Source organism: Carettochelys insculpta, chromosome 5 (genome assembly GCF_033958435.1).
Source record: "Carettochelys insculpta isolate YL-2023 chromosome 5, ASM3395843v1, whole genome shotgun sequence".
NCBI lineage: Eukaryota > Metazoa > Chordata > Testudines > Carettochelyidae > Carettochelys > Carettochelys insculpta.
In genome coordinates this window covers 94,522,968-94,547,158 of record NC_134141.1, presented here as the reverse complement: position 1 = coordinate 94,547,158, position 24,191 = coordinate 94,522,968, and the positions used below count along the sequence as shown (strand labels likewise).

Genomic DNA, 24,191 nt, shown 5'->3' with positions numbered 1-24,191 from the left:
GTCCAGCATCAGTTTTTGACATTATAGGGCATTTGGTTGAAAGTCAGATAAGTTTTGAGCATGGTCTGAGGTGACTGGATGTCCCTTTTTTAAAGGGACAGACCCATATTTAAGCCATCCTGTAGATTTCCTGACTTTCTCTTACAAATGGGCAAAGTGTCTTGTATTGTCAGTTGATCGTCTCACCCGTGTGGGAGAGGTGGGACTATATCCACCTCTCCCCATGTGATCCCAAAATTCTTATAGTTAAGAAGGCAAATAGAGAGTCCAGCTCTGCAGTATTTATGTTTAACAAGTGCTGGGTCAACTTGATGTTAATTTGAACACTTGTACTTCACAGTTCTGTTGCAGTTGACAGGGGAGACACATGAGGGTATACAAGTGTCTGCCTCCCTCGCCCCACCGTCCCCCAGATGTCCCTGCACTCACCATCAGTGCTGTGGCTCTGCTCTTCATCTGTGCCACTCAGGAGTAGCGGCAGAACCACCCCTGCCCTGCCTCTGCCTCTAGCAGAGCCACACCGCCTCTGGTGAGTCTGGGGGTGGTTCTGTCCCTCTCCCCAGAGTGGTGCAGCCCATGAGCTATGCAACCTTGCTCTATCTCCTGCAGCTGTAGTGCCATATGACTCTGGGGGATAGCGGGGAGGCACAGGACCACCCCCTGTACTTACTGGAAGTGGTGCAGTGCTTTGGGAGCAAGAGGTGGGTGAGACAGCGGTAGAGCAAGGGTGTGGTAGGTCGAAGCTTGAAGTGGAGGAGGTTGCCCTAGTCCTTTCCTGGGTTAGGGGTGGGAGGTATGTGGCCATTGAACTCCATTTTTGAAACAAGTGTACCAGGGAGATTCCTAAGGATATACATTTTTTATGCATTTTGAAGAACTGAAAGGAGAATGTCAGCTAATATAATCAGTCCATAAGCAAGAAGGGGTAATAAACAAGTCCAGTTAGTGTCCATGCCTTAACATTAATTACAAGTAACAGTAAGGCTAGTAATAACCCACCTAGTAGAAACTGTAAAAGTGTCATTAGTAAGAGATCATTAGTGCATCTGTCTTAAAGGCTTCCCTTTCCCTGAAAGCTTCTATCACAGTTGTCCTGGTACTTGCACCTTGTTTGTGACTGGGAGTCTGTTTGCTTACTAATTTTTTTGAAGCTCAACATAACTACAGTTGTCTGGCATTCTTATACTTGGCTGCCTGTAAAATGAGAGATTGGCCCTGTTTCTTTTTAGATTCTTCCACTTTACAGCGTAGGTATGGCTGCAATCAAGACTCTTTGGCAATGTCTACACTTGCCCCCTTCCTTGAAGGGAGCACACTATTCGTTAGGCAAATTCTCCCCTGTGACAAATTTAAAGTGTCAAATTTTGGGGAGTAAAGGCACTTAGAAGCAGGACGGAAGTGCCCGCAGCTACACGCATGCCAGCACTTTGAAGTTTAACACTTCGAAGTAGCTGCAGGGAAGAATTTGCCTAATGAAGTGCTGCGTATTCACCGCAGCACTTCATTAGTAATCTCCCATGGCCATGATTACCATGCCCTCTTCTTCAAAGGAGGCAAGTGTAGATGTAGCCTTTGAAAACGTAATTCCACTGAAGTCAATGGAAACATTGGAAGTACTTCCATTGCCTTCAGTGGGAATGGGATCATGTTCTGAATTAGGCTTCTTATGCAGGGTCTGCTTTAAAGGGATCTCAAGGTCCACCTGAAACCACCTGTAGATCTCATTGCGGTCCTCACAATCACACCCCTTTATTCTCGTTCACAGTCCTTCCTCTTAATTTTTTACTTGTCACTTTTAATAAATAACAAGCAGCCCTGTAGCACCTTAGTGACTAACAAATGTATTAGATAATGTGTGAAACCCACTTCTGATGAAAAATGGAGTAAAAAATAGAATCTGGGGTTTATATAGCAGATTGGGAGGGAGTGGGAAAGACACTGGTATATAAACCCTGGATTCTATTTTTCCACTCCATTTTTCAAATGAAGAAGTGTGTTTTACCCACCAAAGCTCATGACCTAATAAATTTTTTAGTCTGTAAGGTGCTACAGGACTGCTTGTTATTTATGAAGCCACAGACTAAAACTGCTACCTCTCTGAGACATTTAATAAAGTTACCTCTAAAGATATGTTTATGACCATTGTTGATTCCTTATCTGTAGGCTTCCTCCAGTTCCTTTGTATGAGGAGCCTAGTGAGGTTTTTTAGAAGAATACTTTGAGATGTACAGATGGGAAGTCCCATATAAAAATGCTGTGCAAAGTTATGTGGATATCATTTATCTCTCTTCTAGAGACAGTGAAAATGAGACACATAGGTACAATTATTTGCTCAGAATCATATACTGAGTCAAAAGCAGAGCCAGAAATAGAATCCAGGTGTCCTGCCTTCCTTACTTTGTTACAGGGAGGGAGAAGGATGTGTTACAAATAAAATTAAACTTAAATAGAATTGTCTCAACCACTCAGTCCTAGTATCCATACAGTTACTCATCCTTAGCTGTACTTTTGTTGCTTTTTCAAAATGAAGGGATTATATAACTGGCTGCAGGGTGTTAATTTGCCTAAGTAAATACCTGTATAATAATTTTTGTATTAACCCTTTGTAATATAGTGCAAAGCCATGCCGTTGGGTAGGCTGCTACCATACAAGTCCTGCTTAGGATGTCAGTCTTAATTTCTCACCATATTCTCAACTGCTGAAAAAATGACACAGTAATTAAAAAGGAAATTGATATTAGAGGAGGGATCTGAGATCAGGGAAGCAGGAAAGGCAGTATAAAGAAGAATTAGGTAAAGTAGGTTGGCAAAGAAAGGAGAGATTCAGAAACTTAGTCCTCTATTATGAAGATATGAAAAAGGAGTTCTGGACAGAAATAGTTAATCAAAGAGTTATGGTAGCTATTCAAGAGCAAGAATGAGAGGAAAGGTTATTTCAGTCTTTATAATATCTTGAATATACTCCCTCTTTTATTTGGTCATAATGACCTTGACTTTCAGTCTCTGGTTTGATACTTTAGTCCAGTGTATTACTGTTACCATAAACAGGAAGCACCTTCAAGTTCTCATCCAATTAATTGGGCAGTCAGCAGACATCCAGCCCCGTGCTCACATTTTGCATGGAGTAAGAAGCTAAATCTGTCAAATGAAAAGCAAAAGCCTTTGAGGGGAAGGTGAGAAGTCGGTCAAAGAGTGAAATGTTTAGCACAATTGTAAAGCAAATATGGGTCTGCCATAGAGAAACGAACACATCTATTTTTAGGTTATAGATTGTTCTGCGGACAGAACAGCCTGTTTTAGAAACTCCATTAGATTGCAAGTGCTCCTAGAGATCATCGGAGCCAAGTATAAGAGTTGCGCTGTGTAGCGTCTGGTTTCACTAGAGACTAAAAGGAATTGTTCTGCCTCTTATTTTTCTACCAGGATTGTAGAAATGTAGGTCTAGAAAGAACCTCAAGGGGTCAAGTCCCGTACCCCGTGCATAGGCAGTCCCAAGCAAGCCTAGACCATCCCTGACAGAAGTTTTTTGAAACTACTATTAAAAACCTCATGGCTAGTGGAGATCCACAGGCCCATGGACCAACTAGTAACCCTCCCAAAACCAGCTCCTCCTATCCCTGTCCTGGTGGATGCAGTCTCACGTGGTACAAGCAGAGGTTCTCTCTCTCACCAACCAAGGCCCATACTCATTCTGATCCTGAATACTTGAAATGGAATGCGGGACACATGTTTGGATGCTCTGGACTTGGGGCAGGTGGTGTGAGACAGAGTTCTCCCTTTTTATCAATATCAGGGAGCTGTGGGCAGTGCTCCTGGCCTGCCAAGTGTTCCTTTCCCAACTGCAGGGTCAGGATGTCTTGGTACGAACAGACGATACAGTAGGACTGTTTTATATAAACAAACAGGGTCATTCTCAGTCTTCTCCTTCATGGGACTTTTGTATTGCCCGTTGTGTGCACCTGTACGCTTCACATCTACTCCAGGTGCAGAACGCCATGGTGAACTGCCTCAATCCCTCATTCAGCCCATTGAGTGGGCACTTTGGGCAGAGGTCCCACTGTACAGTTTCTGCAAGATTTGCAACTAGGAACAACCACAAGTGCTACCTATTCTGCTCCTTTCAAAACCACAGCCCTGGGTCCCCAGTGGACGCTTTTCACCTATCCTTGTCAGGTTGACTGCTGTACACCTTCCCAGTGCTTCTCAAAGTTTGGCAGGACAGGACCTCTCTTACATTAGTGGCTCTGGTGTGGCTCAAGCAGCACCAATTCATGACACACCTGACCCAGTTAGTGGACAGTCCACTAGAGCTACCTGTGTTTCTGGACCTGATCACCCAGGACTGCAGTCACCTCCAGCACTCCAACTTGGTGTCCTTCGACCTAATAGTGTGGAAGTTCCATGGTTGACCCAGCTCAAGCAGCAGTGATCAGACCCAGTATGTGAGGTGTTTCTGGGTAGCCTTAAGCCTTCTACCCAGGCAACATATATGGCAAAGTGGAAACAGTTCCCACTCTGGTCTGCTCCACAGGGGTCCTACCACAGCAGATCTATATACCCTTGGTGTTTGATTACCTCTTCCACTCAGAGCACCAGGGCTTTGTGTCCACCTTGAAGCCATCTCCACCTTCTGTCCAGGGAAAGCAGGTAAATCAGTTTTTAGAAACCTTATACTGGGGATGTTCTTAAAGGGTTGGACCCTCAGGTCAAGGACTGATTCCTCCCTGGGACCTAACTTAGTGCTTTCTGAGCTCATGAATCCCCCATTTGAACTCCTGGTGACATGCCCCTTGTCATATCTCTTCTGGAAGATGGCCTTTCTGGTGGCTATGACCTCAGCCAGATGGCCCTCCTTTCGGAACCTGCTTACACTGTCTTTTTTAAAGACAAAATAAACTATTTCCTCATCCATCATTACTGCCTAGAGTGGTTTCCCATTTTCATATCAACCAGGACATATTTTTGCCTGCGTTCTTTCCTACATCCCATGCTAACGATAGGGAAAGGGCCCTCCATTAACTGGACGTCAGATGTGCCCTGGTGTTTTACATGAATGCATGATGCCATTTCATGAATCAGTGCAAGTCTTTATTGCAATAGTAGGCAGGATGAAAGACCTCCCCATGTCAGCCTAGCGCCTTTTGTCATGGGTCACATCCTGCATCTGGACATGCCACAGCCTAGCTAAAGTCCCAGCACTGGCACTAATAGTCCATTCTATGAGGGCTCAGGCTGCTTCTGCAGCATTTGTTGCGTAAGTCTGTGTCCAGAATATCATTTGCCCAGCCTTGTGGGTGTACATCCACACAATCACATCTCACTACATCGCCACTCAGCAGGCATGGGACAATGTGGCATTTGGCAGGGTTGTCCTGCAATCAGCAGTCAGGTGATCTTTGACTTCTCCTCTGGAGGAAACTGCTGATGAGTCACTTGTTGGAATGCACATGACAATCACTTGAAGAAAATGGTTGTCTACTTTCATAACTGATCTTTGATATGTATCCGTTCAAAATCCCACCAATTTCCCCTCTGTCAGAGTAATAGGGCTAGAAGGAACTGAGAAAGTGGAAGGTGAGCAGTGTGTTATATACTGTTCCTTAACAGTGCCATGTCATGGGGCTCTACAGTCAACTGCACAGGCATCAGTGAGGAAAAAATTCTCTGACAATTATGCACACAATACACACATACACCTACTGTAATGGACATGAGCAATAAATCTCAAAGAACAGTTGTGAAAAATAGGTTACTTTTTTTGCAACTGTGCATTTGATTTCCTTTGTAAGGGAGGTTCTTTTCATATGCCTTTATTGAATTTCATCTTGTTCATTTCAGATCAATTCTCAAATGTGCCAAAGTCATTTTGACTTCCAAACCTCTCTTCCAAAGGGCTAGCAACTCCTCCTAGCTTAGTATTGTCAAAGTCATTAAAGAAATGTCAGTCTGGATGCAGGACTGACTCTGACAGGACCCTACTATTCCCAGTTTGACAGCAAAGAATTGATTACTCCTTTTTTGAGTATAGTCCTTCAAGCAGTTGTGCACCAACTTTTTAGTAATTTCATCTAGACCACATTTCCCTAATTACTTGTGAAAATGTCATATAAAACTACCAGTAAGCTTACTAGCATCAAGGTTTGTCATGTCAGCTGTTTCCCCTAAATTCACTAGGCCAGTAAACTAGTCAAAGAGAAAAGTTAGGTGAATTTGGCATAAATTGTTCCTAGCAAATCCATGATTATGATTACCTGTAACTCTGTTATTCTCTAGGTGCTTATAATTTGATTAATCATTTGCTCCAGTATCTTTCTAGATATCAAAAAATAGGCTGATTGGTGTATAATTCCTTGGGTACTCTTTAATTCTCTTTTTAAAGAGAGGTGCTATATTTGTCCTTTCCCAGCCCTCTCAGACATCATTTATCCTCCATAAATTCTCAAATGTAATTGCTCGTGGTTCTGAAAATATTTCATCTAGTTCACTAAGTACCCTAGGATGAATGTCATCTGGCTGTATTGATTTAAATACTGTTTGTACTGACATAAAACCAGATTGCTGATATCCCATAAAATCTTCCCATTATTGACAATCCTGTGCATTGAAAAACCAGGAGTCAGGCCTGAAAAATCATCAGAGTTTCTTTCTTTTTTAAAAAAATCAACTTGTCTTGTTTGTGTTCTGGTTTCTAAACCTTTAGAGTACACTTGCATCATATTTTTAAGCTTTTCTTCACAATATATGGCATCTTTAAGGTCACTTTGCATCTTTAAGGTCACTTTGCACTTCTCAAATGCCTATGAATTAGCTGGGTCAAAGGTCTGGCTATATTTGTTTAGCCAGGGACATTATAGTGAAAGTAATGCATTTAGAAGTTTGGAAATGAGTTCCTAATAGAAACTAGATACATATTGAAAGGCTGATTTTGGAATATGCATGATGATTTATTGTGTGCTTACTTGAAAATACTGCAGTGTGAGTGTAGTTGATTATTTCCCATACCTTCATTGTTCATTTCCATATTTTTACATGCTTAACAGTGGTTCTGTAACTTTCTTTGGTGCACATTCTTACTAGCAACCTTAACATTTTGTTAACCTTTATAGTATGTTCTGCTTTTATCTTCAGCCTTCCTTCCTCCAGTAATAAATCAGTCAAGACTTCACCGTTGCACTGTAGAGAGCTAGTATAGATTTTATTTTTTCATTTACTTATTGCCTCAAGTTCTTTTGTACATCAGTCAGAGAAATTGAAGAAAGGTACGGGGTCTTCAGTATGTTGCATAAATAACCTTCAAGAAACTACAATAGGAAAGAAGTAATCGTTTATTCCTTGAAGTTAATAGAGTTTAGGAAATGTTCCTTTTAAAAGCAAGATGATCCAAAAAGTCCTAACTGAGCTCTTTAGTTACTGAACAATTTACTGAAGTCATCCTACAGTTTTATCCTCTGAGTTTCAGTCCTTTTGTACAAGTATGAGAACTTCTGCTTAAGTCATCAGTAATTCAAATATTTCTCAAAAAGATTAAGTTTATTCTAGAATGGGTCCAAATCAAGTTCTGAATCCAAATCCTTCTGAATAATAAATGGCACTGTTAGAAATCCACTTCCTGAATCTTGCCCCCAAAAGCCCTGAAATTTGTGGTATTTGAAATCTGGATCTAAAATTTGTATTTTGTTTCTAGTGAGTATCTCTCCAGAAATGTTTTGTCTGCTTCAGTACCTCTGTTAGTTTAGAGTGACCATATACTCTTACATAAAACAAATAATAATAGTGACAATGTCATGTTACAGGTAAATTTTCTATCTGGAAAACTAGATTTGGGCTCAAACCCTAAATCCAGACTTGGGGGAGATCTGTATCTAGAGCCAAACAATAGCTCAGGTTCAATTCTAATTGTGTCTAATTTAATACAGTTTCCTGGTTATAAAATGGAGATGCTTCTCTATCACCCTTTGTCTGTGAACAATAAGGCCTTTGGAACTCTCTCTTTTATGTTTATACACTGACTAATAAAGTAGGAAACTGACCTTGTTTTGAGCCTCTTGACCCTGCCATAATATAAAAAAATCAATAAAAATAACACAGTTGTTTTATAAAGTTTGGCTCTAAACTTGTTCCAAACTTTATAAACTAAACTCTAATCTTTAATGAGTTACTGCTCCAATATCCTGGTAATATTTATTTGGCTAAGGAACAAAGTTTGTTTTAGTCTTTGGCTGTGCAAGGATTGCCGTAACATCTACTACACTTGTTCTCATTGGACGCTATAGGGCGGGCAACAGAAGGAACTTAGGATATGATTAGAGCATCTCTGATTGCAATTTTCGCCTCAGCTTTTTCGCCTCAAATTTTACACTTGTTCTGGAGCAGAGACCAGATGGGCCAGGATAAGGGGAATTCAAAGGATATCTTTGCACCCTCACCCGTTTATCGTGAGTTGCACCAAGCATTGATCAGCAAGAGCAGAGGCTCAACCCCAGTATTTGCAGGTGCTTTGAAAATGACAGCTGTTACAAATGCTGGCTATTTAAATGTTATTCCCCTTCTTGTGGCTATTAAGAAACCAGACCAGTGGCTTATTTCATGCTTCGGTTATTTGGACTTGGAGGCTGACAAGGCTATGCAGAATTTTTTCACCCTGCTTGTTATTCTGCTTGGATTTCTAAGTGCCATACATGAGCACATATGCATTTTTTACTTCTTCCGCGCCTCTCTGTTCCTTTGCAATCAACCATCCTTACCAGCCTCGCCTTTTTTCCTTATGTGAGGTAAGTAATGAGATGTTTCAGCTTTTATTTCTTGTTCATCTCATCTGAATCTAAAAGCAAGTTATTTGTGGAGGACAGGTGTTCATAATCTATAAAAAACCAAAATCTCACACTGGAGGTGTTTTGTGATGTCATGGGATTTTTTAAAATTAAATTGCTTTGATCTTGGGTTTTTTTTCACTTCTCATCCCCCTCTTTCTCTCTCCATGTCCAGGGACTCTTTTCTTTTCTTAACTTTAATTGCCTGGTTCTTCTTTTTTCTGTCTTCTCCTGTGGCTTGAAATCAACCCACGTATGACTGAGATTATGGTTATAGCCAATTTAAAAAATGTCAGCAGTTATTTCAAGGTATTTTCAGTGAGATACCCCCAGCTCTGGAATTTGTCTTCTCTCTGGTTAGAAAGAGCCTGTGTGGGAGCTCAAGCCTTAATACAAAGCTGTTGTTTTTGGCTAGGTTTTCTTAACAGGGATAGCTGGGATGGATTTGAGTGGATTGAGGGAACATGGTTTACCCCTAAGTAGAGAGGTAGATGAGGAAGACCAAGCAGCCTAAGTGGTGGGAACTATTCTTTTCACCTAGACATGGAAACAGGTGACCTGTTGTACTTGTGTGTTTTCACTGCCCCTTCTCTCAGTCCACATGCATCAACATATGTAAAATCGTAGAATACTAGGACTGGAAGAGACCTCAAGAGGTCATCGAGTCCAGCTCCCTGCCCTCATGGCAGGACCAAGTACTGTCTAGACCATCCTTGATAGATATTTATCTAAGCTGTTTTTAAATGAGATGGAGATTCCACAGCCTCTCTAGGCAATTTATTCCAGTGTTTGACCACCCTGACAGTTAGGAACTATTTCCTAATGTCCAACCTAAACCTCCCTTGCTGCAGTTTAAGCCCGTAGCTTCTTGTTCTATCCTCAGAGGCCAAGAAGAACAAGTTTTATCTCTCTTCCTTATGACACCCTTTTAGATGCCTGAAAACCAGTTTCATGTCCCCCTCAATCTTCTCTTTTCCAAACTGAACTAAGCCCAATTCTTTCAGCCTTCCTTCATCTGTCATGTTCTCTATACCTTTGATCATTCTTGTTGCTCTTTTCTGGACCCTCTCCAATTTCTCCACATCTTTCTTGAAATGTGGTGCCCAGAACTGGACACAATACTCCAACTGAGGCCTAACCAGCTGAGAGTAGAGCAGAAGAATGACTCATGAGTTCTTAATGGGAAGGGTGGATACATTGTCTACCTGGTGTCTGGCCAAAACACCTCTAAAATATGCAAATATGTACAACAACAACCAGCCTGTTTGGATCACTTCATATGTGTTGGTCCATATATAAGAGAAGAGGTTCACTTTTTTGGTCATTTAAAAGATGTAACACACTTGCCTTCCTTTATGTGTTGCAAAACCCATTGATCTTGATTTTGTCTGTCAGCAGAGGTTCTGCCATTTAATGTGCAATGCTCAGAGTTTAGTGATTACTTGCATACTTCCTTAACTGAGTCTCAGAGTTTGCAGATTTAAAATGGCTTATATTTATTCCAATTAAAACAGCTTAATCATGATTGGGCCAGATAGCCAATTGTATTAAAGCCAGTGGGGTTACCTGAGTGTGAGAGTAGAATTTGGAAAGGCAGGTTCTTACATGGACAACATCTTTGGTCAGTTTGCAATTATGATCTTTTTTTCTACATTTTAACGTGCCCTTTTTACTAGTCTTCACTATATTGAACTTTTGACTTAGTGCTTGCTCAGAGTCATTCATTCCCTGATGTTCCTTCACTCTAGTTCTTTATTGAACATTATTATCAGATCTGATAAGATACAATAGACATTACTTTTATAGGCTATCACAGGAGAACTACAATAGCCCCATGGAAAAATCTATATATCTACTTTCTCCATTCTCCCAGGAAGATGAATTGCCATGGTAACACTGGCGTGGAATAATAGGTCAAGTTTTATATTTTTTCCTCTGGCTTATTTTATTAGATTTTTTTCTTAGAAATAGAATGTAGACTTCGGCATTTCTGAGTTTAAAAGAACCCCAGAGGTGAGCATCTGGGTTCTCCGATGCTCATGCATGAACTCATAATATCAAGTAACAGCACTGAGTAGCCACGAACTGAAGGATTGCCTTTGGGTACCAATACACATCAGTACTTTAGGATAAAAACTGGAAATGACTTGCCAGATATGGATGCAAAGAAATATAGAAATTACCCTGTGCTCAGTCTTAAAAACAAAGCATAATGAAAACAAGAGCCGGAAGGCGTATTATATTGAAGGGTTAACTGTTCCGAGCAAATTCAATCATAGCAAGCTGTATAAAAATACAATATGTTACATTGAAGTATTTGACTGTAACTCCCTGTATAGTCATAAAGATCCTAAATTTTTTGCAGAACACAGAAGGGAGATTGCTGAATGTGTTGGACCCAAGATAACACTAAGGGTTTGTTCACACTTGCCCCCGACTTCAAAGGGGGCGAGTTAATCAGGGTGATGGGAGACTACTAATGAAGTGCTACGGTGAATATACAGCACTTCATTGGGCTGATTCTCCACCGTGGCAACTTCGAAGTGTCAAACTTGGAAGTGCCAGCATGCCATGTAGCCTTGGGCACTTCGAAGTGCCTTTACTCCTCAAAACTTCCACTACTTTGGAACAAAGACTTGAACTTTTGGAGATAGAGGAGGTGGTTGGGGGTCACCTTGATCTTGCATTTTCTATCCTAGTGAAATTCTATCCAAATCATGACTCTCTGAACACTACCACTTGCACCTGCCCACTAGAATTTTGTTAGAGACTGGCAGCGTCATTCTCTGACAATTTTATCTGCAATGAGCTTGCTCCATCTTGCAGAATTTTGTACTGACTGGACTGCACGTGCATCATCCCACACAGTGACTGAACATGCTGCATTCTGGGCTGAACAGAAATTTCCCAGCATTTGCTCCTTTTGGCAGCATAGGCCAGAACAGAGAGCAACGAAACTGTTACCCTGTTATGCTGTCAGTACTGCTTGGGATGGGTCCTGTAGACATCATCCTCATTCACTAGCTGCCCCAATTCATTTGTGGAGCAGTGTCCATCATGTGCACTGAATGAGTCCTGTGGAAATCAGTAGTATGTTGTCATGTATTTAAAGCCCTGATCATAATGCATACACATAAGTGAGGTGGATATTAAGGCTGTACAGAATTTGAAGAACAGCTAGCCAAAAACTCAAAAAGTAATGGCAAAATGTTTAAGTACATCAGAAGCAGGAAGCCTGCTAAACAGCCAGTGGGGCCCCTGGACAATCAAAATGCTAAAGGAGCACTCAAAGAGGGTAAGGTATTGTGGAGAAACAAAATGAATTCATTGTTTTGGTTTTCACAGCTGAGGATGTTAGGGAGATTCCAAAACCTGAGCCATTCTTTTTAGGTGGCAAATCTGAGGAATTGTCTCAGATTGAGGTGTCAGAGGATGTTTTGGAACAGATCAATAAACTTACCAGTAACAAGTCAATGGGACCAGATGGCATTCACTCAAGAGTTCTGAAAGAACTCAAATGTGAAATTGAGGAATTTTTAATTCTGGTTTGTAACCTATCTTTAAATCAGCTTCTGTACCTAATAACTGGAAGGTAGCTAATATTTTTAAAAAAGCTCTAGAGGTGATCCTGCTAATTAAGACTGGTAAATGTAACGTTAGTACCAGGCAAATTAGTTGAAACTATACTAAAGAATAAAATTGTCAGAAATGCAGAACATAATTTGTTGAAGGAAAGTCAACATGTTCCCTCTTTATTGGGGAGGAGTGAATGGGTGAAGGGGAGGGGTCGTGGTAGAGTTGGGGAAGGGCTGTGGGCACAAGGACCTCACTGGTGGTGCCTTGGGAAAGATTACTGGGGTCCTTGTGAGAAACTGTGGGCTTGGTGGACCTGAGCTTCACCCAGTTCCTCATAGCCATGGCCGGTGTGTCCCCGGCTCACCCTGGAAGGAAGACTTTCCCCTTCCCCTCCACACTGTTGTGAAGGGCACAACAGGCAGCCACTGCTTGGGGGACACTGTGCTCCCCCACGTCCAGCTGGGTCAGGAAGCTCCTAAAATGTGCCTTGAGATGGCTGGGCAATAAACAGGTCCTGGGTTGGACCCGGGTGGCAGGTGTACAGCCTCATGAGTCACGGCGTGAAAGGGTAGGCTGCGTCCCCCTTGATGCGGAGTGGCATCTGCACATCCCTGACTGCCAGCTCCCAATGAGGGACATAGGTGTCCACCTCCGTCCTCCAGGACAGGCCAGAGATGCAGAACACACAGGAGTAGTGTGCTCAGCCCGACTACCTGATGCACATGTCAAGGAACCATCCCTGATGGTTGACCAGGGCTTTCAACATAATGGAGTAATACCACTTGAGGTTGAGGAACCATTGCCATGCTGTGGTCCAAGGCACGGATGGGGATGTGGGTCCTGTTGATCGCCCCACAGCAGCTGGGGAACCCAGGATGGCAAACCTGGCCATGATTGCCTCCAGGTCTGCGAGGTGGATGACCCTTCAGAGCAGGATGGAGTTGATGGCTACGATGACCTGCAAGACAAGACCAAACACACACACCAGGGACTGAGGGATGAAGGAGGTCCTGGGCGGCTCCCCGTCCCACTGTTATCTCTTCTTCCTGAGGTCTCCAGTCACCTCTGTGTGAGGGTGGGATGGTGCAGTGGACTTCCCCATGCTGAACTGTTTCCCTATGGAGTGGTAGCTGTCAGGGGTGGTCAGCTTCCATAGAACAATTACAACCCACTTCTCCACAAGGACGGTGGGCCACAGCCGGGTGTCTTGTCTCCGGAGGGCAGGGGTAAGCCAGGCACTGAGCTCCAGGAAGGTGTCCTTTCTCATTCCAAAATTCTGGAGCCACTTGCTGGTTGTCCCACTACCCCATGACAAGGCAGTCCCACCATTCGGCACTGGTGCTGTATCTCCAGACGTGCCTGCTCACCTGGGGGGGGCGGACACAGCTGGGGCCTTGGGACACCAAGACTGTGCTCCTGAATACTGGTGTTGGTCGTGTCCCCCACAGAGGAGGTGGAAGACAGCCATGATCAGGGTGAGCAGCAGCTGGAGCAACTGTGAGTGGGTCCAGTGCAAGCCCAGGGGCTGCTCTAGCACCATGGCTATCTGGAAAGTGCAGTCTTGCTCAGCAAGCAGGTGAGCCCTGAAGTAGCTATGCTGTCCCTCGTGGAGGTAGGCAAGCCTCAGCATGGGCAGGGAATACGAGTTGTGAGGGGGTCTCTTTAAGAGCGTGCCTGGCTGGGGCTCCCAGAAAAGCTTGCCAGCCATGCAACCTTGCCTGATGGGGTTCCGGGTGTCTGTTTTGTCGAGAGAGCAGCCAAGCAATCTGGCCCCTCTTTGTTGACAGATCGGAATGGCAGAGTGATCCACTTTGCTGTATGGACCTGATCTGCAGACAGAAGTTTTATTGGAAGAGCTCTTCTGACAGTAAGTTCTGTCAACAGATCACTCTAGCGTAGACATAGCCATAAATTAAAATTATGGCAGTAATAATTGGCTTGATTTTATATTTCTGTAAACTATATGCAACAAATCAAGTATGAAGCGTATTATTTCAGTAGGTCTCAGGGTATATTAAAGTTTAATGTAAACCTTCCAGTTCTGCGGGATTTTTATAATGATTAAAGTTAATAGCATATTAAAAACCTTTCCAGTATAAATAATATATGTGCAAATACTGTAAATTGCTGATTTGGAAATGAACAATGATCTTCTAACTAGTTTTAATTGAGTTATTTGTTAAAAGACTAAATTAGCTCAGTTGCAGAATAATCAGGCGGAAGAACGCTGAAACATGATGTGCACAGCAGTACCAGTATGCTATAATCAACGTCATTGGTAGCACAGTTCTGTGCCCCTGAATTAAATTCCAGAATAAATTCTACCACAAAAAAGGGGGAAGATTGGAGAACAGAACCATACCCAACTGCATGGTAAACATTCCTCCAAATCTTATTCCATGCCTCTTGTCTTTGCCCTCGGAAGCTTAAGCTCAAAAATATCCGTTAGTCTAAAAGGTGCCACAGGACTTCTCGTTTTTGTGGATATAGACTACAACAGCTACCCCTCTCATACTTGTCATTTATTGTCAGTTTCCAGACCCAGCTGTGGCTTTGTTAAGGGCCTATGCCCTTCAAAAATTGCCCACACATAGTAAAGCTACAAGAGGTGAAAACCTCTTAGCTTCCCTGAATTTATACTGGGAAAATATGGGAGTCTCCTTTTATTTACTGCTACTATTTGTTACATATTAGTAATGCCAGTAAATATATATTTTATGGTACTCTCCAAATGGAGTGAGAGCAGATTGTGCTGGGCACTTGTACTTTTATAAAGGTCTCGTAAGCCAGGTACTTTTCTTAGTATGTTCCTATTACAACTATGTCTTCATACTTCTTATTTATCTCCTCAACTAAGCAAGACAGCCAAGGGGTCTCTCCATATTAGAGGAGGGAATATCACCTCATTTCCTTCGTGTTTAAATGGTTTCCTTATTTCTTTCATAGAAAAGGCTTTAATTTCCCATAGTTTTATTGGTTTAATTCCCTGTATTACTATTATAGTAAGAGTCTGCCCTGTAGCAATTCTGTACTATTACCGTCCAGAAGAGATATGGAATGTAAACACTTTTTGACAGTGACTACCTACCTGTCTGTCAGTCCGAAATGTGCATGGGAAAGATGTAGTAGTTTGACAAGCCAAGCAGGAGCAAATATTATTTTGTTGCAGGTGATTCACAAAAAAAAAAAAAAAAAAAAAAGTCTGCGGATACTGCAGTGAAAAGTTTTAATGAGATGCCAAGACAGTAAGCTCTATATGAAAGATTTTGATAACTTCATAGCTGGTATTTTAGGGACCTTGTGTATAAAGGTTAAGGCTTTCTCAGCTATGTTAAAATTGAAATATATGTAAATTAAAAAGAAAGAAACAACAGGACTAAAGGTTTTAGATAATTAGTTTTACATAAAGATGAGTCTCAGCTGCTGATCTGGATTGAAGCTGCCTTGGATCTAGACTTTTTGTTCAGTCATTCCTGGACAAATAAATTGGTTGCAAAGTTCATGATGATCAGAACTGGGCCAAAGTTTGAGGGTTGTCAGAGCTGAGCCTTTGGCATGGACCCATTTCTAATCTTTCCTGGATGTGTTCAGAAATCAGTGTTTCTAAAATGATTTTTCAGCATATGGTATAGATAGGTGTCCATAAATAAAACTGTTTTTTCTAGTTTTCAGATGCCCACAGTATGGAACTCTTAATAGAATTCTCGTCTCTTTCGTCTCTTACAATTCCTTAGGAACCCTTAAAAGTTTCATTGGGCCCATGTGGGGATGGTACAGCTTTGTGTTTCGCTATGTGACAAATGACCATAAATATCAGTAGACTAGAGCTCCATGTTTTGTTTTGCTGCAGTTCATGTGAACTTTTTATTAAATTCAGTTTTCATGAGTTCATCTCTGAACTTTGGGAACAATCCCCAAACTCGAGGAACTGCAATTTTACACATTATTTAGACCTCACTGGAGGTACTCCTGGTGTGCTTCTTAGTAGAGCACTTTCCCTGTTGCGGTCTGTTCCGTGAAGCTATTGAAGAGTGTGTCTGTGGCAGTGGTTCCCAACCTTTTCAGTAACACGGCGCACTTCAATGAGACAAACAATTCCACAGCACACCCACGTTTTTCAGCTGAATCAATTGCTCATACAAGTCACATTTACTTACCTTTACTGTGGTTATAGTCTTACTAGAGAGGTTTGCAACAACATACTAGTGCATACATCAAGCTAAACAAGTACAGTGAGCACAGGCACATTTTCAAAATCTGCTCAGTGCCATGGTAAGGATGTTGAGTAAACAAGTAACCATTGAAACAGGCTCCCCTCCCCACCAGGTAGTTGGAGTCAGCTCATGGTATTTAAACCATGTCCCAGCTCCAACTGGTTTCTGCCCTCCCTCCTCCTTGCCACGGGAGTGGGGGGCAGCTTCCCTCCAGCTCTTTCAGGCCAGGAATCACTACTGGTTGAAAATTTATAACTGAAAAGTTATAGTGTATTATAGATAATTTCTAGTGTATGAAGCCAGCTGATACGTCTAGACAATGAAGTCTCATGGGAAGTTGTATTTCTGCATGGAAGTCCTGATTCTCCTCCCATGATGGTGTAAATGAGGAGTAACTCTACCGAAGTTGGGTTCTTTGGGGTGAGTCAGGCTGTAGCATTCTATGCCTGTTTTCAGTGTCAGGCCATTAAATTAAACCTATGCTGTAGTGGTCATAATCTGTCCTGAATTTCTTCTTAGTGTTCTGCCTAAAAAGTTTCTTATGCAGGGCAACCAGCTGTCACATTTGAAAAAGAAGTTGTCTTATAATTGCTTTATGAAATGGGTAGAATCTAATTTCTTCTGTAGGATGGTTGATGTACCAGTAGACAAGAACACTTGCTTAAATATATTTTCTCTAAATATATACCATAGCGAACATTTTAGAAAATATTCTAACACAATATTTGTCGTTTTTGTCACTGTTTTCTTTTATTAGGGAGACAACTGAAGTTGCCCTGTCCATGTTATAGCAAAAATAATATTTTGTACGACTGAAATTTTGAGATGATATAGTCACTTTCAAGGATTTGTTTAAAAACAAACCATAATTAATGTCCTCTGCTGTCAATAATACAATAGCTGTATAAAAATTCACACTGAACATTGCTTGATGGAATTTCACTGACATTTTCTATTTCTGCAAAATTTAAGATATTTGGAGCTTGTCTACACTTACCCCCAACTTCAAAGGGAACATGTTAATCAGGGTGAAGGGAGATTACTAAGAAAGTGCTGCGTATTCACCACAGCACTTCATTAGTAATCTCCCATTGCCTTGATTAACATACCCCCTTCAAAGTTGGGGGCAGTGTAGACCCAGCATTGGGGTCTTAAAAATCCAAATAAGTCTGATTTTGGAATGAAGAATAATTATATTATTTCCTATAATTTACGTACAAACTCAGACAAAAGTGGGGATTTCACGTCAACATAAGTGACGGTCCCTGTTGCAAAGAGAGTAATGTAAATGAACAAGATAGACAAAGGTTGTGTGTGAATGGAAGTATAATTATTCCCTTTTGGTACGTGGGAGACATTGATGAATTGACTGGGAGACCTAGGAATAGTGAAGAGACCTGCTAAGTCCCAGTCTAGTGCCTTAACCAAAGGACTGTCCTTTTTCTCTTTAAAAAAGACAACAAATAGCTGCCCAGTGGTATGAATGGAATTTCAAAGGTGTGAATTTTTCAAAGTTCACTTCTGATTTTAAGAAAGATAGAAATAACTTGAGAAGGAAACATTTATGTAAAAGATTATTTTTTTTATTTTAGGACACAGCAGGTCAGGAGAGATACAGGACTATTACCACAGCCTATTACCGGGGTGCAATGGGCTTCATTTTAATGTATGACATCACGAATGAAGAATCCTTCAATGCTGTGCAAGATTGGTAAGTACAACTTGGCACTAGAACTAAGGTGAGATCCAGACTTAATTGGTCAGTTAACGCTGCTGCTTGCTGTTATGTGAACGATTACAAGAAATAATTCTCCATTCCTGACCAATTCAAATACTGATTTTCATGTTGTCAACCTGAATTTGATTTTGAGGGGTTTTTTGTGTCACTTTACAGAAGCTGACCCATGAATGATTGGGTGGTGGGAGAAGAGGAAGCATCCAGTTATTACTTAAGTTCTGTTGTTGCTTCTGTTTTTCAGACTGGTCATTGGCTTTTGCCCAAAATATAGATTTTAATTTTCCATTTTCATAAAATGTAATAAATGTTTTTAGGATCCGCTGCCTAAAATGAAGGGTACAATTTAGTCAGGGACATTTTTAGTAAAAGATGTGGACAGGCCATGGGCAGTAAACAAAAATTCATGGCCTGTGATCTGTCCCTGACTTCTACCTTAAACATCAAGACTAAATCTTAGCTGCAGGGCCACTGCTCTGGGATTACTGTGGGGGAGCCGCTGCTGGGAGATAGGTATAGGTGTGTGGCACAGTGGTGTGGGGGCTGCTGCAGTGCACCCAGGTTTCCCACCCAGGGGCTCTGCTGCCAGTGCCAGGTTCTTGCCCAGCTTCTTGTCTCTGCTGCCAGCCCGGGGTTGCAGCTGCTCGCCTGGGTCCTGCTCTGCTCAGCCATGGGTCCCGCTCTGCCACCATCCCTGTGTCTGGAGGTTCTACTGTTAGCCCTAGTCTCCCAGCTGGCCACCAGCCCTGCATGTGGGGTCCTGGCCATTGGTCCCAAGCTGCCAACCCTGTGCCTGAAGCTCCGCACCCTCTCCTAGATGTGGCCCAGCCTCTGCCACCTTACCACATGCCCATCCCTTGTCCTCCTGTCCCAGAGCTACAGTCCTATCCTGGCCCTAGTTCTAGGGGCCAGTGAGGGACACGGACAGGTGTGAGGGGGTGGAGCTAGTGCTACTGCTGGTGTGGGGGATGGAACCAGCTGCTGGCGGCTCCCAAGCAGTGGCTGCTCTGGCCACTCCCTGGGACAGTTGTGTGTGGACTCAGAGCTGCAACTGACCTTTGTGCCTCTTAGAACAGCAGCACAGGTGGTTCCTGGAACCAGATGCTTCTCAGGTGTTCCCCAGGCCCAGCTTCCAGCACAGCTGGGTGTGGAGCCAATCCAGCAGTGCTGTTGCGGCTGGCTGCCTGGGCAGTCCTGAGATCAGCCACACTAACCGTTGCAGAAATCATGGAGGTCTGTGAATTCCACGACCGCCATGACAGAAATGGAGCCTTATGGATAATTTTTCATACTTGTGATGTTTTCTGTGGGTTTGATTAATATTTTAATATTTGCAATTTTGGTTTCCATGAACAAAAGGAATACTGTGTTAGCATGTGGGCGTTCTGGTAAGGGCAGCACTAGGATTCTAGGCACTAGGCAGCTTCTATGATGACATAACAAGCTCTGTGGACATGAGGAAGTCAGTGGATGTGATATACCTTGACATCAGCAAGGCTTCTGATACAGTCTCCCACAACATTCTTGTCCATAAGTTAAGGAAATATGGATTGGATCCTTGAACTATAAGATGGATAGAAAGCTGGCTTGATGGTCGGGCCCAACGGGTAGTGGTCAATGGCTCAATATCTGGATGGGGGTCTGTTTCAAGCAGAGTGCCGCAAGGCTCGGTTCTGGGGCCGGTGTTATTCAACATCTTTATTAATGACCTGGATGAGGGACTGGGTTGCAACCTCAGCAAGTTTGCAGATGACACAAAACTAGGGGGAGAGGTAGATATGTTGGAGGGTAGAGAAAGAATCCAGAGGGACCTGGATAAATTGGAGGACTGGGCAAAAAGAAATCTGATGCGGTTCAATAAGGAGAAGTGTAGAGTCCTGCACCTGGGGCGGAAGAATCCCAAACATTGTTACAGGCTGGGGACCGACTGGCTCAGCAGCAGTACGATGGAAAGGGACCAAGGGGTTACGGTGGATGAAAGGCTGGATATGAGTAAACAGTGTGCCCTTGTAGCCAAGAAAGCTAATGGCATACTGGGGTGCATTAGGAGGAGCATTTCGAGCAGATCTAGGGAAGTACTTATTCCTCTTTATTCAGCACTGGTGAGGCCACATCTGGAATATTGTGTCCAGTTTTGGGCCCCCCAGTATAAAAAGGATGTGGATTTGCTAGAGCAGGTTCAGCGAAGGGCAACCAAAATGATTAAGGGTCTGGAGCACAAGACCTATGAGGATAGGCTGAGGGATTTGGGCCTGTTTCGTTTACAGAAGAGAAGACTTAGAGGTGATTTAATAGCAGCCTTCAACTTCCTGAAGGGGAGCTCTAAAGAGGAGGGTGAGAAATTGTTCTCAGTGGTGTCTGATGGCAGAACAAGGAGTAATGGTCAGAAGTTGAAGAGGGAAAGGTGTAGGTTAGATATTAGGAAAAACTTCTTTACCAGGCGGGTGGTGAAGCATTGGAATGCGTTGCCTAGAGAGGTGGTGGATTCTCCATCCCTTGAGGTTTTTAAGTCCCGGCTGGACAAGATCCTGGCTGGGATGACTTAGTAGGGGTTGATCCTGCTTGAAGCAGGGGGCTGGACTAGATGACTTCCTGAGGTCCCTTCCAGCCCTATGATTCTGTGATTCTGTTATTTCCACAATATGAATGCTCTGGAAAACATGGTGATATCCGTTGTGGAGCTTGCCTTTGGATTTATTTCTCTCTCAACATTCAGTTTAACCTCATTTACTAGCCACTGCAGAATTTTTCTATTCATTTTATAGACCCATCAATATTAGGGAATTGATGTGACATTCAATGGGGTGTAATTCAAAGTAGAACTGGACTTAGTCAGAACATTTATTAGTCAGAACCAAGACTCTCTCCCTTTTCCCCACCAATAATCCTATCTACAGCATGTCAGGATATCTCTGGCTCTTTCTGGAACATTCATACCTTTTTTTATTGGATTGTAACGGGAAATGTGGGTGAAGTACCTCTACAGGCAGTATGAGTAAAGAATCTCCTTTAACTCCCCCATGAAAATTGTACCTCTGATTACCCTCTTTAAATCCTTTTAGTTCCAAAAAACTAAATTACAATCAGTGGCATGGTCATTTTGTCTTCCATATTGACTTCAAAATGCTATGCTATGGAGAAAATCAAATGGGTTGGAAAGCTCCTCTATTTCATCTGCATGGCTCATTTTGCTTGCAGAGGTTCTCAACACTAGCCTTCTGTAGGCTGGCTCTGAAGATCATATTAGGAGGCAATTTGGACCTACACAAAGGCAGGCAGGCCACACTTGTGCATACACAAGGCCTCAGTGACCTGCACAGCTGGCTGTAAGGACTGGTGCCACTCCCCCAACTCACCTGTGCACAGAATTGGAGGTGAAGTTCACCTCACTCTATCAACATAAGGCTCAAGTACTCTCACTTTGTGTCTGTGGGGTAGGTTTGACCCAAAAGCCTGTAATACATCACAGCACCTAGTGTTCCAGTTCTTCCCACTCTGTTTTAACAGCTTTCAGTCTTCACCCTCCTTCTGAAACCTCCCGGAGCCCATTCTCATTCTTAAGAAGTTCCTTCTCTCCTGAGTAATCCTTCCCATAAGCCTACCCCATGTCTCCTGAGAAGGGCAAGAACCACCAAGCAGTGGAGGTGGCCTAGAATGGTTTATGAAGAAGAGGGAAGCTTGTGAAAGCAGGTTGCTGCTGGTCATTTCCCAGTCTTACACTCTTATTGCATGTTTCTATAAATCTTGCTGCAGAATTTAGGCTAATATGCTATACAATAAAGGTGTCTTACCCACAGACGAAGTCTCTGCTAAGGTCAAATCAAGGTAAAGGCAACCCACATCTAATCACTGTGTCCTATGAGACACAGGAGATGGTTACTAAGAATAGGACCATGACAAAGGCAACAGAAATAAGACTCCATTCTTCTTGTGAGATCAGGCTGAATATATAGATCTGCTGTGTGTGCAAAAATATTAAAGCTAAACTACTAAAAACTTAATTGTAAAGTTTCAATATACGTAGGGCTAACTGTAAGGGAGCTCCATATAAAGGAACTGCAAGAGCAATACAGAGAGTGTCTAACCTTTTTTTTTTTCTGATGGGAATTTAACATTTCTTTCCTTCTTTCTTTGTCTTCTTTAATGTGAAATAAAAAAAGTAATCTAGACCAGTGGTGTCCAACAGGAATTAAAAGATCACCACACTTCTGGTTGTCATCTTATTATATTCACCACAGCCCCTCCCCATCCCCAGATCCAGGCTCTGCCAGCCTCGCCTCCTGCAAATAAATGCCCTTCCCCAACCCCTCATCTAAATAAATCCCCTCCCCCTTTCTCAGAATGGAAAGGTGTTTGAGCAATGGCCTGCTAAACCCAGGATTGTGAGTTCAGTCCTTGAGGAGGCTATTTAGGGGTCTGGAGCAAATAGATTAAAAAAAAATCTGTCAGGAACAGTGGTGGGTCCTGCCAAGAGGGCAGGAGACTGGACCTGATGACCTTCCAAGGTCCCTTCCGGCTCTATGAGATGTGTATCTCCATATATTATATTAAGGAGAACCATGTCCCCAAGGCAAGTGTCAAGTCATCCTCCATCAAGGGGCAAATGCTCCATAATGGCATGCCAGCCTACAACTCCAGCTCTGCTGGCAATTATGGTGCCAGCCCCATCCTGGCCAGTGGTTATGCAGCGCTCTTGGGACAGTCACCTCCTTGGTCTTTTGTTGTCGAGTCCAACTCCTACTTGTCCAGCTCAGGCAGGAGTGCCCATTCTTCTTCCAGACAGAGTTGAAGCTCCACACCAGAGCAGTGGCCACCAAACTGGCAGCTGGCTCTGCAGTGGCCATTCTGAACCCTGTGGATATTCCATGAGAACCAGGGGCAGCTCATTCTCCCTCTGTCCTGGGCTCCGTCACTGGCCTCAGCATCAGGAGGTTCCCCAGTACTGTGTTTGGCAACATCAGCCTCACTGGGAACCCCTTCATGGAAATAACTGGGACCCCCCTTACTGGAATAACTGCCTCCCACAGAACCGTCCTTGTTGTCACCATAGATCACCTCAGTACCAACACTCTCAGTACTGTTGCCATCACCAGCTCCGGTGGTTTCAACACCTTTCTGTTCGGTGCCAGCCACCATGGCACCAGCCATGCTGGCACCTATGAGGCTTGGAGAGTTCCTGTGGGGCTTGGTGACTTCAGCATCAATGGCTCCTCCTCTCACAGTGCAGGGCTCAGCACAGCCCTCTGTGGGCTTGGCGTCACACAGGCAGACATTGGAGCTGTTCCCCTCGCATCAGGGCCGGATTCACCAGACCTGTCAGGAGCCATGGATGTGGGTTGCCCAATGCATGTGGGTGTGTCCTTGTCCTCTTCCCCAGATGAAGCTGTCCTGGGGTCTTCTGCCTGCCTGTTCCTGGAGGATGGTAGGCCCCTCAAGTAGCTGCTCCACCAGGTGGCCCAGGGCTTGTGGGTGGAGATGAAGGATGAGGCTGGCCTGATGATATGGCACTCCCACAAGAGTGTCACTGCCCCTCATTGGGGCCATAGCCCAGACGGCTAAGACCATGTGGCAGACCCCAGCATTGGCCTAGCCCACAGCAACAAAAAATGAGAGGATGTACTTGTCCCTTCTGTGGGGCAAGAGCACCTTTTCACCCACACCCCACCTGACTCCCTGGTCATGGATGTAATCAACCATAGGGAGAGACGGGGGTTTCAGGGGCCCTTGCCCAAAAATAGAGGCAAATCATTTGGACTTGTACGGTAGGAAAGTTTATTCAACTTGGGGGGGGGAGGCAACAGCTGTGCATACCTCATAAGCAGATACTCAGACAGTACAGCGATCCCCCCTCTCCAA

The 24,191-nt window shown here is 43.3% G+C and overlaps 1 protein-coding gene across 1 annotated transcript in view; it reads left to right on the top strand.

Annotated features, from left to right (window-relative positions):
• The window catches only part of RAB3C (RAB3C, member RAS oncogene family), a 164,851-nt gene that overhangs the window by 61,478 nt on the left and 79,182 nt on the right, over nt 1-24,191 (top strand). The window contains exon 2 of the mRNA XM_074994280.1: nt 18,193-18,311. Within this exon, the coding sequence (XP_074850381.1) occupies nt 18,193-18,311 (119 nt within the window). The remainder of the gene's footprint in view (nt 1-18,192; nt 18,312-24,191) is intronic.